Raw genomic sequence first — 16,578 nt, 5'->3', positions numbered from 1 at the left:
TGCTTCTGTCTGCTGGCTAGTCTTTCGAAAGCGTGTGAAGCCTGTCACATTAGGCAGACTGCCTAGAAACAAAGAGGACTGATTACTGATGAATGTATGTATGTAGGAATAAGGGGTCTCTCGAAATGAACCTTGAACTAAAAAACATCTGGGACTGTGTGAATCTGCAACAGGTTTAAAACATGGCAGATTTCAAGAATCAGAATCCTGCAGTAAGGGGTATGATCTGAATATAGGTGGGCGTTACATTGACAAATAGTGGCCAGAGTGGAAAGTATTCTATTTGCCATTGAAAAAGGAACTCCGGAGATCCTGATTAATCTGCAAAGTGCTCATAATGTAGAAAGGCACTGCTGTACTTTTACCTAGCAGGGCATCAATCTAGAATATAGGAGCCACAACAATGTCCAGTCTGAGAGCAGCAAACAAGCGCTTGAAGAGAGACATCACCTCTGTACCACTCCATTAACACTTCCAGGCTGGTTTATCCTGTGGATCCCAGACAACAAAATCTAAATATCAAAATTACAATATTCATTTATAGTATTAACCAAGAGTGTTGAATGCAGGTCAAGGGGACCGATCCATGCTAGCACTTACATACGATATATGAATATGAATATATACTGGATCTAAAAAGGAATTGTTTGTGTAGCCAATTCTCAATCTGAAAATCTGGGGAGGATTCTACATCAGTACTCCTTTCTAACCAAACTGTCTAGGCACCTTGAGGTCAGTTGAGCGCTGTTTAGACCAGTGCTAGCAAATCGGAGATAATCAGATATGTTATGCACATGGTGCACTACTAGCTTACCGACGCCAAGAGACTCGTCAACCTCTTATCTTAAGGTGCCCACCCGTGCTTTGATTGAAGTGGAGGGCTATGGACACGGCAATGAGCAACACATGATTAAATGTGATTCCTACGTTATAAAGCTAGATCATTCCACAATATGCTCCTGTTCCCTGATGCCTAACCTTCTCACCTCAGAGCAGTCCTAATCTATACTTCTAAGAGGGTCCCACCCATTTTTTTATGTGCCAAGCATGAAGCTCGAGCTTAAAGACCCCTCCTCACCCTTGTGCTGAATGGACACTAAAGTTTGTTCTGCTTGTGCCCTGTGCCTTGACGGCGGCGGAAGGGGAGCACCCATGGCAAACTGATAAGGATTACAGATTCACACTGAGCACTCATTATATTAGAGGTGTCTGCTCAGAGAGCTGAGGCCACATACTTGGCTCCACATCCCTCTCAACAACATGTCACATGATTCTAATTTAGATCCAGAAGGTGGTCTGACTCCTGTTCCGGTGTCCCTCAAGCTATTCAAAAGCAGTTCCAACAAAAGAAAACTTGTGCACGTGTAGATGCGTCAGTGCTAATCAACCAGGTGACTTTAAATCCTGTTACAGCAAGAGGGGGGTCCACGCTTCTCCACATGATGAATAAATCCAAGTTACATTCTATGAAGTACCACTTTCTAAGTGTGTCTTTTTGTTTAAGGGAGAATTCCATCCTTTAAGTGGATGAGAAATAAATTTGTTACATGTAAACATAGCTTTCCAGCTTGTTTATTTAGTGATTAAATGCTCATAGACTGAATCTAAATTGAAATGATTAACATAGTCAGTGATCATCCTGAAGATATGGCATGGACCCGTTCCTACTGTATCTTGGCTGGACACACTTGTTTTAGAGCTCTCCACGTTGAAGATGGTGGGTGACTATGATGGGAGTTGTCTGAATCCAGAACCATTGTGATGCCAATAGTGGATGTCGGTTTAACTCCTTGTACTATTCTGTTCAATGAATTCACAGACCTTACATAAACAACCACATACCCAGTTGTCAATTTGTCCAGACGGTTACAGATGTTGGGCACCAGCAATTATTTGTAGGGTCTGGAGTTATTTTTCAAAATCAGACTTGGCCCTGAAGGCTAAGATAATACGACAAAAAGGAAGGAAAAGAAAGATTGCAAAAGTGGCAAACAGAGTACAAAAGGGATGGAAAAAGAGTCAGTAAGGATGAGCTAAAGAAACAGGAAGTGGGGTGGTGGGAAAAAAGAGGAATCAAAGCTACACAGAATTGGTTCGGCAATCCTGGCATTCATAAGAGGCAGGTGGCTGGCTGCCTGAAAAACTTTAGGCCCATGCATTTTTTTTTCAAAACAGATCATTGTACGTAGTGTTTCAACAGCATGCAAACAGGACTAATACCAAATATCACCTGACACAGTACACCTTACCAATGCGATGTACAATACCTGGGTAGTGCCTAAATTATGTAGCATCACGGGCACGAGTTAAATCCAAGCATTTATTTCATCTGCAACCAAAGGTTCTTTATTACGTTTTTACTATGGAAGTATGCTAAGCTATTTACCTCTGTGGTTACGAAAATATGAAATCTAATTTCTTGCCATACAAAATGCAAAAATAGCTTTGCATTATCAACGTATCTACAGTTCCACATCCTAAATAGGCCTTGTTGTCATCGCTGCGTTTGAATAAGAATAGAAAAAGTAATTATCTTGACACGCTTGTCTGATTTTAAGGTAAAGAAACGGAGAAGTGTTTCAGAAAAATGAATGAGTGTTGCAACAATACATTATAATTTCATGACAGGACCGAGGAGACTGACACAAAGAAAGGAATATTTTTAATTTGGCTAATGTTGAGAACGATATTCGAAGTTTCTCACATACAGTGGTGTTGAAATGGACACAAAGGAAATGTTAGGCTATTTTAGAAAAGATGCACCAGAAAGGAATTCTTTCAATATTCATTTTAAAGAGCAACTATTTCACTGTGTTAGCTGAGCATGCAATTAGATCAAAGTTGATTACCGACACATTTTATTAATTATTCGTAGGTCTTTTTTAGGCTTTTGTGGAGATATAAAGTACTAAGCAGAAGAAGACACTGTATAAATCAATTCCAAGATATAGCTAACAGCTGTGAAACGTAAATATGATAAACTCTAGTCAGAAAATAATGGAATTGCCAACCAAACATACTCAGATCTATACTCTAGTGTGAAGTTGTAAAGGTGGCTAGCAAGCAAATAAATGAATTCAAGAGCAATGTGTCTGAACATCGAAAAGAACTAATGCATTTTGACAGACCAATGCAGCAGAACCGTAGTTAAACGTAAGTAACACTGGATCTTTCAAAGATTCACGTGCATGGATTACAATTTCAAACGCAGTACTGTACCAGGAAATAGATGCAGAAATTACACTTTCCTTAATGGAAGAAGTTTGCGTAGTATGGCCTGATACACTACTGTATCAGTTAATGATTGGACAGCTATATAATACTGTTTGGCAAAGGTGTGGGTCGACGACCAAGGAGCTGCTCTGCCGATGTCCATCGAGGGCACTCCAGCGAACAGTGCAGTTGTTGCCAACATGCCGCTTGTAGACTGTGACCCAATCTTATGCCTTAAAAGTCTAGAGCTTTGGCACTGCATCAAGAGATACAAGACGTTATTCTTCGGGGTATGCGATGCTTTGACAACGTGAGGCGTTTTCATGATAGACAAGTAATTATCAGTCTTTCTAAATTCCTTTGTGCTGTAAATATAAAACTTTATACATCTCTTGATGTCTAGAGAATACAATGTTCAGCAGTTATTGATGGTTGTGGGCTAAAAGTTGGCAAATTATTTCTTTCTTTCATTTAGTTAAATAAATGTTGGAGCATTCAGAATAAATTATGGATTAGTAGACAATGTCTCAAACTTTAAGTATTCTGGTTAAATAGAAAAGGCCTAATTCTCTTCGACCCCTCTTTATTGATGTTATGGTACATAAGAAGGCAGTCATCCATGACAGAATCTGTTGAGCATATCTGTATATTGGTTCAAATGGATCTCTGATGAGTTGACTTAGTATTATATTGAGGTTCCACGCCAGTGGGTGTTTGGCAAGAGGAGAATATATGTGAAATACACCATGCATGAATTCTTTCACCACTCTAGTGGAAAACAAGCAATGTGCAAAGGGGGTCCTTCGAAATGGCTGCAGAGTGAAGACTGCTGGAGGAACATCTTAATCTTGACTCCGCTAAGCTCAGCAGATAAGGACATATTTGGTGTGGATGCATATTGAAGGAATCTGTAGTGTTTCATGCAGCCCAGATTTCAGGGAGTTACTTTTAATTGTGGAAGTGGCTCTGGTTGCTTGTAAGATCATCCTGCAGAAAGTCAGGATAGTCAAAGATCTAAACTCTAGGTCTGCAGCAGCTTGGCAGTCAGGTGCAGAGATGCTGGGTTGTGGAGTAGGATATGGCATTGCTTCTTGGATAGGAGAAATGATTCTGCCTTGAACTGAATTGGAGTCTGAAATGGGAAGTCCCAAAGATCCGTGTTTCAGGACCAACGAAGTGCAACCAAAATTATTGTGCAAGGTTTTTCTTTATTTCCAGCAGGACTCTCAGGATGAATGGTATTGTGAGTAAAGCATCAGCAAATTTCCCAACTCAAGGAATCGAAAATGCTTCTCCCTTTGAGTTGGGATATCACCATTAGCTTGTGAAGCTATGGCAGGTGGCTTTTTCTGGCATTACAAACAGATCCAAGAGATGTTTGCCCATCTCTGGACGACTGGACTCCATTGATTCTATACTATCTTCTAATCATGCCAGCCTACATGTTTCCTGATGAGTGCATCTGCTGTTTAGTTCTGCAGGCCCTGGACATGCCATATTGTTAGATTGATTTTGTGATGTAGCGCCCAATGTTGTACTTGTACTTCCTTCGAAAATAGTTTGGATTCTGTCCCTCCTTGTGTTTTAAATATAATATAGATCAGTCCATTCCTACTTAGATATTTTATTCTTCTCTTAAAGGCAGGAAAGCCTTTAAGGTAATTCTGACCTCACTCTTACTTCTAGCAGCTTTAGGGTTAGTATTAGTAGCTGAAGAGACCAAAGCCAACTTGCTGTCTTTCAAATCTGTTTGCCAACCCTTCAGTGAAGCATTCTGTTTTAAAAGTAGACATGATCTGATTTTGAGAACGTTCTGACCTTAATAGATGCTTCCCGTAGCTAGCTGACAAATCATGCCATGTTTTGCCTATTAGGGGATGTGTTTGTAGCCGTTCCCGTGGCAGTCACTTGTTTCAACTGCTTGTACAGCCCTTCTTAAATGGTCCCTATTATGAGTCAACATTGTCTTATAAGAGGAATTCAAGATGGTCAAACTCCTAGGCGGACCATGAATTTCCTGTCTACGATCCGGCTATTTTGTTCTTATGTCCTGAACTAGGAAAAGCATATTTTCTCCTTCTGCCTGCAATTGGTAAATTTTAGCTGGTCAGCCAACTAAGAATATTGTTTGTTTCACTGGCATTAGGATTTGCAGTTTGGAGTAAAGCCTAACTGAAGGCTTACTGTCTGGGAGACGGCTGCCAATGTTTGCTGACAAAGGGGTCTTTGTAAGTGGGTTGTCGAGATATGGGTATACTCTTAACTCCTGGTGGCGTAAGCAAGCAACTTTCAGAGAAAGGCACTTTGTAAATACTCTTGGTGCAGAGTTAAGGCCAAATGTAAGACTCTTGACCAGGTAGTGTTATCCATCTATAATGAAGTGCATGTACTTTAGGTGTTTCTGATAGTTCATAATTTGAAAGTACAGATCCTTCAAATCTACGGATGCCATTAAATTGTCTCTGCTTAGGGCCTGCAGCACATCGAGAAATTAAATAATTCAGAAATAATGCTTCTTTATATATTTGCTCTGTGGCCAAAGGCCTAGAATGGGACTCCAATTACCATCTGAATTAAGAAAAACCTTGAATAGAAGACCAAGTTCTTTTCACTGCATAGCACTGGTTTTGCTGCAGCTTTTGGAGGCAAATTGTTTACTTCTAATTTCAGGATCTCTACCTTATGGTGTTGTTCCTTGTCTGGAGGTGACGTAAATTCCACGGGACAGTTATGATAAATTATGTCTAACACTCAGCAATCTGACGTTATGTTTTGCCATGCTGGTAAAAATCCCTGCACCTTTTCCCCACTGACATAGATGTTGAAAGGGAAGGGACAACTGGGAAATGAGGTGCGTTGACTTCTTACACTTCTCTGTAGGAACAAAGGGCAGAGTCAGACTGAAATTACTTTTGGCCATACTGCCGCCGTCTCTGGTAAGGCTAAGGTGGTTCTCTTTGCAGAACTCCTAGTGATTCTGTCAAATCAGTTTTGAAACATATCGAACATTAAGGGCATGGCAATCACCCTTAATTGAACTTCGACAGAACCTCTGACTCATACTAAAAAGCTAAACACACCTTCTTAAAACAATGTAAGTTGCCATTTGCCTGAAGGTAGTGTTCGAGGCCTCCAGAGAAGCTGAAGAAGTTGCCTCACTTTCTCTTAGAATGGCTTTATTCTGATCTCTGCAGTGCATGGGTAGCTCTTTTCCGGGAATGGGCCTATAGCGTCCCACAGCTCTGCCATACTGTGACAGGACGGCACCTGCATTAGAACACCAACTGTCTTTCTATTTGTGTTTAGTATCTTTCTTTATCTGTGGGGGCTACACATGCTGTTACTGGATAGTGTGACTTTCGGTGTGTCACCGCAGAAATCAAAGACTTGGCACAAGGAGTCTACCTAGAACTGTATTTAAGTTCATGGTGATGTAAGATGTTGGTAGGTAAACAGGCTTCAGGCCCTCACCCCTCAAGAACACCGGTCAACCTGTTATTTGTATTATTTTCCTCGAATGCAAGCTGAGATAGCAGCTAGATGCAGTTAGACGCACTCTCTTATCACCTGGATTAGAAATGACTGAGTTTTTGTATGTTCATTCTCAGCCCTAAGTGGAATAGCAGTTGCATGTCCTTGTTTATACAGTTTTGGCATTGTAGAAATGGGTTACCCATTAACAGCCAGGTATGTGAATGCGTGCATGCCTTGCCTTTTCAGGTGCTCTTCCACCACAGGTAGACATTTTGCAATCTTTTATGGTGGCTAACTTTTTCAAAATGCTAGTGAATTGAAGGATAATGTTTGCCACCTAACACAAACAACAGTTACATCAAATGCTTTTGATGGAAAGGGATGTGATACTATCCGCGCTTGATTTCACTTGTGGCAACCAAGAAATATTTTTGTTACAATGGTCTGTCATCCTGCAAAGTAGTAATTTTCTTTCCTTGATGTGTCAGTGGTGTTAAAGAATGGACCTTAATGCATTTTCTTCTTTGAAAATAAAAAATATATCAAACAGATTTCTTGATTCATTTTAACTGACCTCTTCTATTGCTCACTTTTGATTCTGGGTGCCAAAACGAAAGCCTGATATCTCCTATGGCTTGATGCTCTGTCCCATTTCTCTTACATTCCCCCTACCTCACTTAGTCGCGGCAAGTAACCTGACCAATACCTCACTTTTCTCTGGCAGAGTGACTACTTCTATGAAACATGCTCTGATTATCCCTCTCCTGAAAACAACGTGAACCTTAAACTCAAGGCAAACTGTCGACCGGTCTTAATGTGTCAATGATTCATCAAAATCATGAGAAGGGAGGTGATCACTTAGCTTCAAGACTACGTGGAACCTAATGTCCTCCTTCAAGACCAAAAGTCTGAACTGCACTCCTCAAGTGGCAATGAAATCACCTCTGCTATTAATTAGGAGTGAAGATCTCCTCCTCTCCTTGGAAAAGGACAACATATGATCTATCAGCAAATTAACACACTGAAGACCACAAAATCTTTCTTGCTTGGAGGGTGTGTTGGGGGGAGTGGGGGGGGGCTGGTGGGCTCATCCAGGGGGCAAGTATATCCAGACTCATGGTACAATGGGCCCAATCCTTTCTCACCAATTAGAGAAATTACGATATGATCATATAATTCCTGCGGTGTACCACAAGGATCAATGTGCAATGTCCTGCAGTGCCCCTTGAGAATCATCCATTTTGTGTCTGTTCATGCAACATCTAAGCACGTCCTTTGGCTTACCTCCTTGAGAAGAACAAGGTAAAACTTCCAAATGCATGCTAATGGTATACAATTCTACTTCCTTCTGGAAAATATGTCAAACAATGCAAGCAACATCGTGTCTTGACTGCACCAGACATTCTAGTTGAAAGAGGGCATTTTCCTATGAATGGATGCCAAAGTGCTGTAACAACCTCTTGTTCACTCCTACATTCATGTGGTGAACAGGTTGTTAACACAGTTATAACTACTTCAAAAATTCAACCACTCCTCCATATGGGCTATGGAATCAAACTGACATGGGCCTTCATCCTGAGGGAACTCTAGTTATGCAATACTAATTACTGCGGCGTCTTAAAAAAAAAACTCCTTGCCAGGTTCTAACAACTACAGAACCAGACAACAAAATATGTCCTTAACTTTTGCAAGTAGAACTACACCAAAAGCACCCCGAAAGATTCCCGCTCACTCCTCTATATCAAGGCTTCCTTCCTCCCTCAGTCTCTCCCTTTCATGTGGGTCAACTGAGCACTCTGCAGATCTTCTAGACATCTCCTCATCTCACAAAGGAGATCTCCTGTAGGGTTCTCAGTTTTTATACTGAGAAGACCTGAGTGTTTCGGGCCGAAGAACAACTTTTTCTGGGCTATGCCAGGTCTAAGAAACAGCAAGGTGATTCAGAAGTGGACAGTTTCCCCTTGCTCCTTGCTCATCCTGTGTATCAGGATCTGCTATGCCATGACAGAGAATGAACCTCCTGCTGCACTAGGGCCTATTCCACAAGGGCAAAGGCTTCTTCATCAGCACTGTCTCAGGGAGTTCCGGCGTTGGATATTTGCCATGGTTCAATGTGGCCTTCTGTTCACACTTTTAACAGGAATTAATGTGTTGACTTTAAAGTCCTCAGAGATGGACATTTGCCAGATAGGTGTTGGAGGACTTCTTGGTTTGGACATCTCTTCATACCCACCACCTCGGAGGTAATGCTTGGATACAGATTTGAGAGGCCTAAAATCTGCAGGCAGAAGAACAAGATGCTTACCTTCAATAATAATCTTTCTGATGGATACTCTGTCTACCGGCAAAATCCTCACAGATCCTACCCACCTTATGTTCTGAGAAGTAGTCATGCAACTGCTCATAAAAGTCTCAAGTTAGTTTGCTTCACTGATATTTTGTCAATCTCATCAGTCTCATCTCTGCCTTTGAGGGCATGGAAAAAATGAAGAGGAACTGATGTTGATGTACCGAGGTGGAGCCTTATACTGCACTGTGATGTCATATACCTAGGGTAGATCCTGGAGCTGAGGCACCACCTAGCAAAGCAAGAGAGCTTTTTCAGCTTTCTGGATCCAGTCTGCTGCCTGGAGGAGATTCAAAGGGTGAGGACTCTACAGGTAGCTAGAGTATCCACCGGAAAGATCATTAGTGAAGGTAAGGAACTTGTTCTTCTGGGCCTACAAATAGCATCTTTATGAGTTGCATAGCTTCTGCCCACTGCTGATGCCCAAATATTCCTTTATACTTGTTTTCCAAACACAAGATAGTGGATTAATGTACAACCCCTGAATGTAGATATTTATACTGTAAATATACAATTTAACACAGCTTGACAGGCCTCTTTAGGGTTGCTGTGCTCCCTATCCATCAACAGAAATCAAAAGGAATGCTAATTGTCAGTCTGCCACAGCCTTACCAGGGACTGCTTGGAATGTGCGGTGGGAAGGATCGGACGTACAAATTTCTTCTGGGAGCCAATGGCCGCTGGGAATGGAGGAGCAGAGTTCATGGCAGCCACCAGGTTTATCCGAGACACCCAGGAGTTCATTTCTGCATCACTCCTGCAGGGAAATAGTAAGACCAAACAATCACTAAAAGAGAGATAAATGCAAAAGGAACACTGGAAGGGAAAAGAAAGGAAGAAACGACTACTGCAGGGAGAACAGGAAGGGAAAACAAACACTTCCATAGATTGAGACTTTCAGTACCGTTAGATCAATAAAGGAAAAGGTCTACTAAAGAAAGCATTACTACTGCTAAAGAGATGCCTATGCCTATAATAAGAGAATTAGGATTTCCCTGCACACATTTCTTCCACACAAAGCTGTAATCTCAAACAACTGTTTGCCCTAAAATGCCTATTGCATTGTTTTGCTCCAACAAAGATGCTGTTTATGTCTGGCTTGACAGACCAGCTATTGCTGGACATGATTTGTGACCAACCTCAACCTAAAAAAAGAGCTTTCGGTAGTACTAAAGAGAGTGGTTTTAGCTCCCCTACATATTGGTAGCCAGGAGTACATGTTTCGACTGGGCAGAACTTGTGGTCTTAAACATAAAAAGCTATTCCCCTCCATACAGCTATGAGTACTGTGTTTATTTATCCAGCTGCCTGATCCAGCAGCAGTATGGCTGCCTCCGCTTGAATTTTCAGTGGCACACACAACATTGTAATGCTGTTAAATGTCTTAGATAACTAGATAATTTTAGGTGTTTGTGTTTCTTTGGCAGCAGCACAGATGTGAGGAGGAAACTGTGAGGCTTCAGAGTGCAGATATGTGTTTGAGAGGGATATGGGACACCCAAGCTACACTAATGTACATGGATTGTTAGGTCTATCTTGATAGTGCAACTCTTGCTTGACCTTATGTCAAAATCGATCTTTCAGAGTACTTCTGAAAGAAGCGTAGGCTTCACCCACATGTTGGTCCCTAGAGTACAAATTTGAGTCCTTCCAGTAAAAACGACTGCTTGTATTGCACATTTTGGCTTTTAGCAAAGCTACATACAGCAAGACTGAGTTAGTTATGGTGGCAAACCAATGATCATGGATGTAGGACTTATCAGGTTACTATGAAATGTTATGATAAAGGCAGTATGACTGACATTTACAGCCAAAAGCATACATAAAAGTCAATAGGCATTTAAGTGTGGATTGTTATTAACTATCTGTTGCTAACAGATCGGTCTATTTATGGAATCACACGGACTACCACAGTAGGCAATGGTTTTGGTTGACCTGCGTGGCAAACCTGTGGATAAAGAAGGTTTGCTCTCAGAGAATCCTTGTTAGAACCTCTTGAGAGAGATAGTGTTTTGCTTAGCCAACATTAACTGTGCATACCTTTCTAGTTTTACAACTGTTTTTTCTGAGGGTTGCTTTGGAGAAAAGCTACCCCCAAAACTGTAGGCATTAGTTGGTTATGATGACAATTGATCGGCCTGACTAGTAGACTGACATGGAGAAAAGTTATGTCCAATGCCATATGTCTCATCAGCTTATTTTCAGATGGTCGAGCTTACTGATTGTGAAAAACATTTTTTAAAGCCAGTAAGCCTTTACTGTGTTGTGTTACAAGCTATATGTGGGTATTTTGTTAAATGTAATCTCACAGACTACCATAATTGGCAAGGATTTTGACTTTGGGTACCCACTCTGATAAACCCATGGGGGTTTCATTGTGATGACTCCCGTTAAGCCCTGTTGAGAGGTATATGATTTTGCAAGCTGTGTTGTTCTACATGTACCTCAGTTTATAGCTGTATGCATCATGGATGCCAGTTTAGGTGCACTTGAATAGGCCGGTGTTGGATGAGGTGTAAAGCCAATAGTAAAGGGTTCACTGGGAAAAGGCATACCAGATTTCACAGGTTTGATCTGTTTATTATGAATCGTTATTCTAAAAGTCAATAGGCCCCACCATGTGTGAAAAGCATATGTTAAAGACAATAAGCTTTTAAGGATGGATTGTTATTACACTGTTCTAAAGCATGTGGGCAGGTTTTTTGTTACATGTAATTTCACAGATTACTACAGTAGGAAAGGGTTGTGATGTTTGAGATCCGCCCGAACAAACCTAGGGGACAGACAACATGCACAACAATAATCCTTATTTGGTATTCTCAGGCAAGATTGTTTTTGCTTTGCCAACTGTCATTTCGTTTACATTTGTACTGTTATCGTTGTGTGCTGGATGGTTGCTTTGAGGAATGCTTACGCTCAGTACTGTAGGCTTCGAAGCAAATGATTAAGAATACAATAATTGATTGTTTATTATGAAAAGTTATCTTAAAGGAGGTAGGCCTGGCATTATAATTGTGAAGAGCCTATGCTAAAGTCGATAGGTGTTTAATGGTGGATTTTTATTACTCGGAATTAAAGCCTACACAAGGGCTTTTTGCTATATGGAGTCTCACAGATTAGTTTAGTAGGTAAGGGTTTTGGTGCTGGTTACCATTCTGACAAACAATGGGTATAGAAGATTTGCACTGTGAGACTTACCATCATGCACCGTTAGGAGAGACAGCATTTGTCTTTGCCAACTGTAATTTTGTATACATGTGCAATCTTATGACTGTAAGCATGCGGACATTTACACTTAGCACAGTAGGCCTGATCTGGTTATGGTGCCAAACCAATGAATATAGCTATAGATTTTACTGTTGTGCAGGTTAATGTTATGCCAGATGCTATATAACTAGCCTGTTTATGATGAAAAGTATCACAAAGGCAGGAGCCTGGCTTATTTATTGTGAAAAGCATATGATAAAACTAATAGGCTTCTGACAGCGGAATGTTATCACATAATGTGTTATGCATAGAAAGGTATTTGGTTACATGTAATCTCACAGATTACTATTGTTAATGTTGGAGATGGCCCTTTTTGAAGGGTTATCCCAAGGCTTTTTGCCTCCAACCTCCTGTTTGTGACTGTGTGCTGCATTTCGTTTTTCCTGGCTTTAGGACTCTGAGCACTTTACCGCTGCTGACTAGTGCCAAAGTGCAAGCCCCTCCTGTTTAAATTACCTGGGTAATTGGCCTATCCATGATTTGCATATCTGATTTACTAGTAAGTTCCTAGCACAGTGCACCAGTTGTGCCCAGGGCCTGTAAACCTAATGCTACAAGTGGGCCTGCAGCACTGATTGTGCCACCTACATAAGTCACCTTGCAAACATGTCTCGGGCCTGTATTGTCTGTGTGAAGTTTTAAACTGCCATTTCGACCTGGCTAGTGCACCCGCTTGCCAGGCCCAAACCTACCCTTTTTACTACATGTACGTCACTCCTAAAGTAGGCCCAAGGCAGCCCACTGGGCAGGGTGCAGTGTATTAAGGTAGGACATGTACTGGTGTACTTTACATGTCCTGATAGTGAAATACTGCTAAATTTGTTTTTCACTATTCTCATTCTGAGCAGATAGAGTTGTGGAGTTTGCGGTCTCTGAACTCACAATTTAAAAAATACATCTTTTGGGGAAGTTGGTTAAGCTTGAAAATGCCACGTTTAGAAAGTGGACATTTTTCATGCTTAACCATTCTGCGCCTCTGCCTATCTGCTGAATACACGTCTGGGTCAGGATGACAGTTGGGCTGTTTATGCATTCACTCTAGACAGTCGCTCAGAGGGAGCTGAGGTATGCCCTGCATTTCCCGATGAGTCTTCCTGAGCTAGAGTGGTGGGAGGAGCTGACACTTGTACCTGAATAGGGCTGTGCCTGTCCTCACACAAAGCAGTCTCCAACCCGCTGGACTGTGTCTGGGGCCAGGGAAGGGAAAGGAAGGGCCTTGTGCACTACAAAGACTTCTCGAAGTTTGCCTACCTCAAAGACAGAAATTGGTATAAGTACTGGACCTCCGACACCATATAGTTAGAATCCTTTTGGACTGAGGAAATTCTGCCATGGAGAACAGCTGGCTGTGTAGGAGGGACTGCCTGTTGCTGTGTTGTACTGGCCTGCTACTTATTACTTCTGTCCCAGGAGTGTAAGGACTGGATTTGGCTTTCTGCATCCTCCTTCCAAGGTTTCTCCAAGGGCTTTGACTGAGCTTGCCTCCTGTTAAAAAGGCTCAGGGACATTTAGGTCTTCATCTGCCAGCACTTGGGCTCTTCTGCTGAGAGTCCTAACTTGCCAAGTAGTGCCAACTCCAGTCCCTGGGCCATTGGAGTTGCAAACTGGTGATCTGAAGGAGAAAATCTACACATCAACATGACGCACCGGAAAAATAAACCCAATGCTGGTCTTGCGGCTGAAGAATCGACACAGCACCTGCCCAGCGGCTGGAGAATCGACAAAGCGCCTGTCTCATGGCTGCAGAATTAATGCAGCGCCTGCTTCACCACGGTCCCATCAACACAGTGCATATGGATTTTCCATGCATCATTCCTGGATGCCAATTTTTAATTGAGTCCACAATGCAGTAAGGAACCAAGGCCATGCGTACGGAAATCGATACATTGCCTTTCCTGTGAGAAAAGAATCAACGCATCACCTCCCTTGCCAGTAAGGAACCAATGCCTCATCTACCTGCAAAGAAAGAATCAACAAATCACATCCACTTTGCAGTGAGGGACCAACTTATCACTGTGCTTTTCTTGTGCCCAACCTCCCTGTGGCCAGCATCATCTTTGTTTTTGACGCATCCCAGATACTTTGTGCTAAAGATATACATCCATTGATTCCTATGGATTACGACTTGCCTTAACTTTTAAAAAGAGATATTTTTGACTTGAGTATGTTGGATTTTTGTCTTTTTGGTCTTGTTTTACTCAGATAAGTATTGGGTATTTTTCCAAACTGGTGTGGAGTACTTTTGTGGTGTTTGCTGCTTGAGCCAAGCTACTAAGAGGGTCAGCAGGGGTCATCTTAGATCTGTGACACCCTTACCCTGACTGCAATGAGGGTCCCTACTTGAACAAGGTGCAAACCACTGACAACTAGAGACACCAATTCTAACAGTTAGCAAGGGGTTTGCTGCTGGTCACCACTCTGACAAACTGGGGGAGAACTGCACTGTGAAGATTTTTGTTAGGCCCTATTTGGGGGACGGGTTGTATGTTGTTTTACCAACTGCAATTCTGCACTCATCTGTCATTTTATAAATGTATGCCAGATGACTGCCATATTATGCACACTTCAGTAAGCCTGTGTGTCTGTGGTTTCAAGCTATTGGTAAAGACTAAAGACTTTACCTGTTCACTGGAAAACGTTATGTCAGATTCCTTGGGTATGATCTACTTATAATGAGATGTTAAGGTCAAAGCAAGTAGGCCTTACTCACTCATTGTGAAAAGCTAGTGTCAAAGGGAATATGAATTAAGGGTAGATTGTCAGTAGACTGAGCTAAAAGTGTGAAGGAAAGTATTTTGTTACATGGAATCTTGCAGATTACCAGCGTAGGCAAGGGTTTTGTTGTTGATGACCCACCTGCCCATGCCATGCCATTTGCAATAAGGTAAACGTTATTAGGTGCTTCTAGGAGGGATTTTATATTGTTTTGACAACTGTATTTTTTTACAGTTTTGTAACTGTATTACAGTATACCAGATTCTTGTCTTGTATGACCAACATAGCTGGTTTGAGTTTGTTATGGTGAGAAGCCAACAATAGAGGTTATAGGCCTGATTGTTTACAATGAAAATGTATGATAAAGGCAGCTGGTTCGATTGTGAAAATGATTTGTTAAAGTCAACAGGCATTTAAGGATAGAATGTTATCACTATGTATGAAAGCCTACTTTGATATATGCAATCTCACAAATTACTGTAGTGGGCAACTGTTTTGGTGCTGGTTACCCCCTGTGACAAACCGTGGGCACAGAAAATTTGCACTGTGATAATCCTTGTTAGGCCCTTTTCGGAGAAACTGTAATTTGCTTTGCCAACTCTAATTTTGCATACTATGTAATTGTATGACTGTATGCCTAATAGTTACCTTGTAGGAATGCCCAGTACAGTAGAAGGCCTGCCTCTGTTGATTATGGTGACAAGTCAATGATGACAACACTAGAGGCCTGATTGGTTTAGCTAGGAAAAAATATTCCCAGTGCCATAGGTCTGATCTGTTTATTATAAAAGGATATGCTAAACACATGAAGCCTGGCATAATGATTATGAAAAGCATTTAAGAGTGAATTGTTATTTCTCTGTAAGAACATGTTAAAGTCAATAGGCATTTAAGAGTGAATTGTTTTTTCTCTGTATTGAAGCCTGCTGATTTTGTTACATGAAATGTCACGGATTACCTTTGTAAGGAAGGATTCTAGATATATATAAAGGGCCTTGGGTCAGCTCTCTACTGCCATTGGTCTGTCAGTGTCATTCACATTCTGCTTCCATCCAGGACAGCACACAGCATGGGGTAAAAAGTTTCAGTCCATTGGCTCTCTTGCCCTGTGAGTGAGAGCATTTTGTGATCTCATGTGTACATCCACCTGAAAAATGTGTGTGCTTCAGGGTCAGGGCGTGATGGTCGGTCCTTTAATTATAAATGTTCTCATTTTATTTCTTTGCTTCAACACTTTTTATTGTAATAATTCTTAATAAATATTATAACTCTTCAGGCAATGCTAAGAGGTTGCTGGCCTGCCGCTCATTTCATCTGCAGTATGCCAGATTCCACATGGCCATTTCCTCCAAACCAGGAGACCATTATGGAATAATTTTATCTTACCATTTCAGCATGGCCAACACAGTGCTTCTAAATGTGTAAATCATGCTGGACCTTTATTACAATGAACAACTATTTACAGTACCTATGCAAGATGGACACACACTGCTATGTTTACTTTTGTTATTACAAGATTCTGAGTGGCCCCAAGAAATTGTTAAAATCATTCAGCTAAAAAT

The 16,578-nt window shown here is 41.4% G+C and overlaps 1 protein-coding gene across 4 annotated transcripts in view; it reads right to left on the bottom strand.

Annotated features, from left to right (window-relative positions):
* LOC138266027 (PH and SEC7 domain-containing protein 4-like) overlaps positions 1-16,578 on the bottom strand; it is a 257,026-nt gene that overhangs the window by 28,167 nt on the left and 212,281 nt on the right. For all 4 annotated transcript variants that reach the window (XM_069214335.1, XM_069214338.1, XM_069214336.1 and 1 more), the window contains one exon: positions 9,647-9,791. In XM_069214335.1, coding sequence (XP_069070436.1) covers positions 9,647-9,791 — 145 coding nt within the window. The remainder of the gene's footprint in view (positions 1-9,646; positions 9,792-16,578) is intronic.

Source organism: Pleurodeles waltl, chromosome 11 (genome assembly GCF_031143425.1).
Source record: "Pleurodeles waltl isolate 20211129_DDA chromosome 11, aPleWal1.hap1.20221129, whole genome shotgun sequence".
Classification (NCBI taxonomy): domain Eukaryota; kingdom Metazoa; phylum Chordata; class Amphibia; order Caudata; family Salamandridae; genus Pleurodeles; species Pleurodeles waltl.
This window is presented reverse-complemented; position numbering and strand designations above follow the sequence as displayed.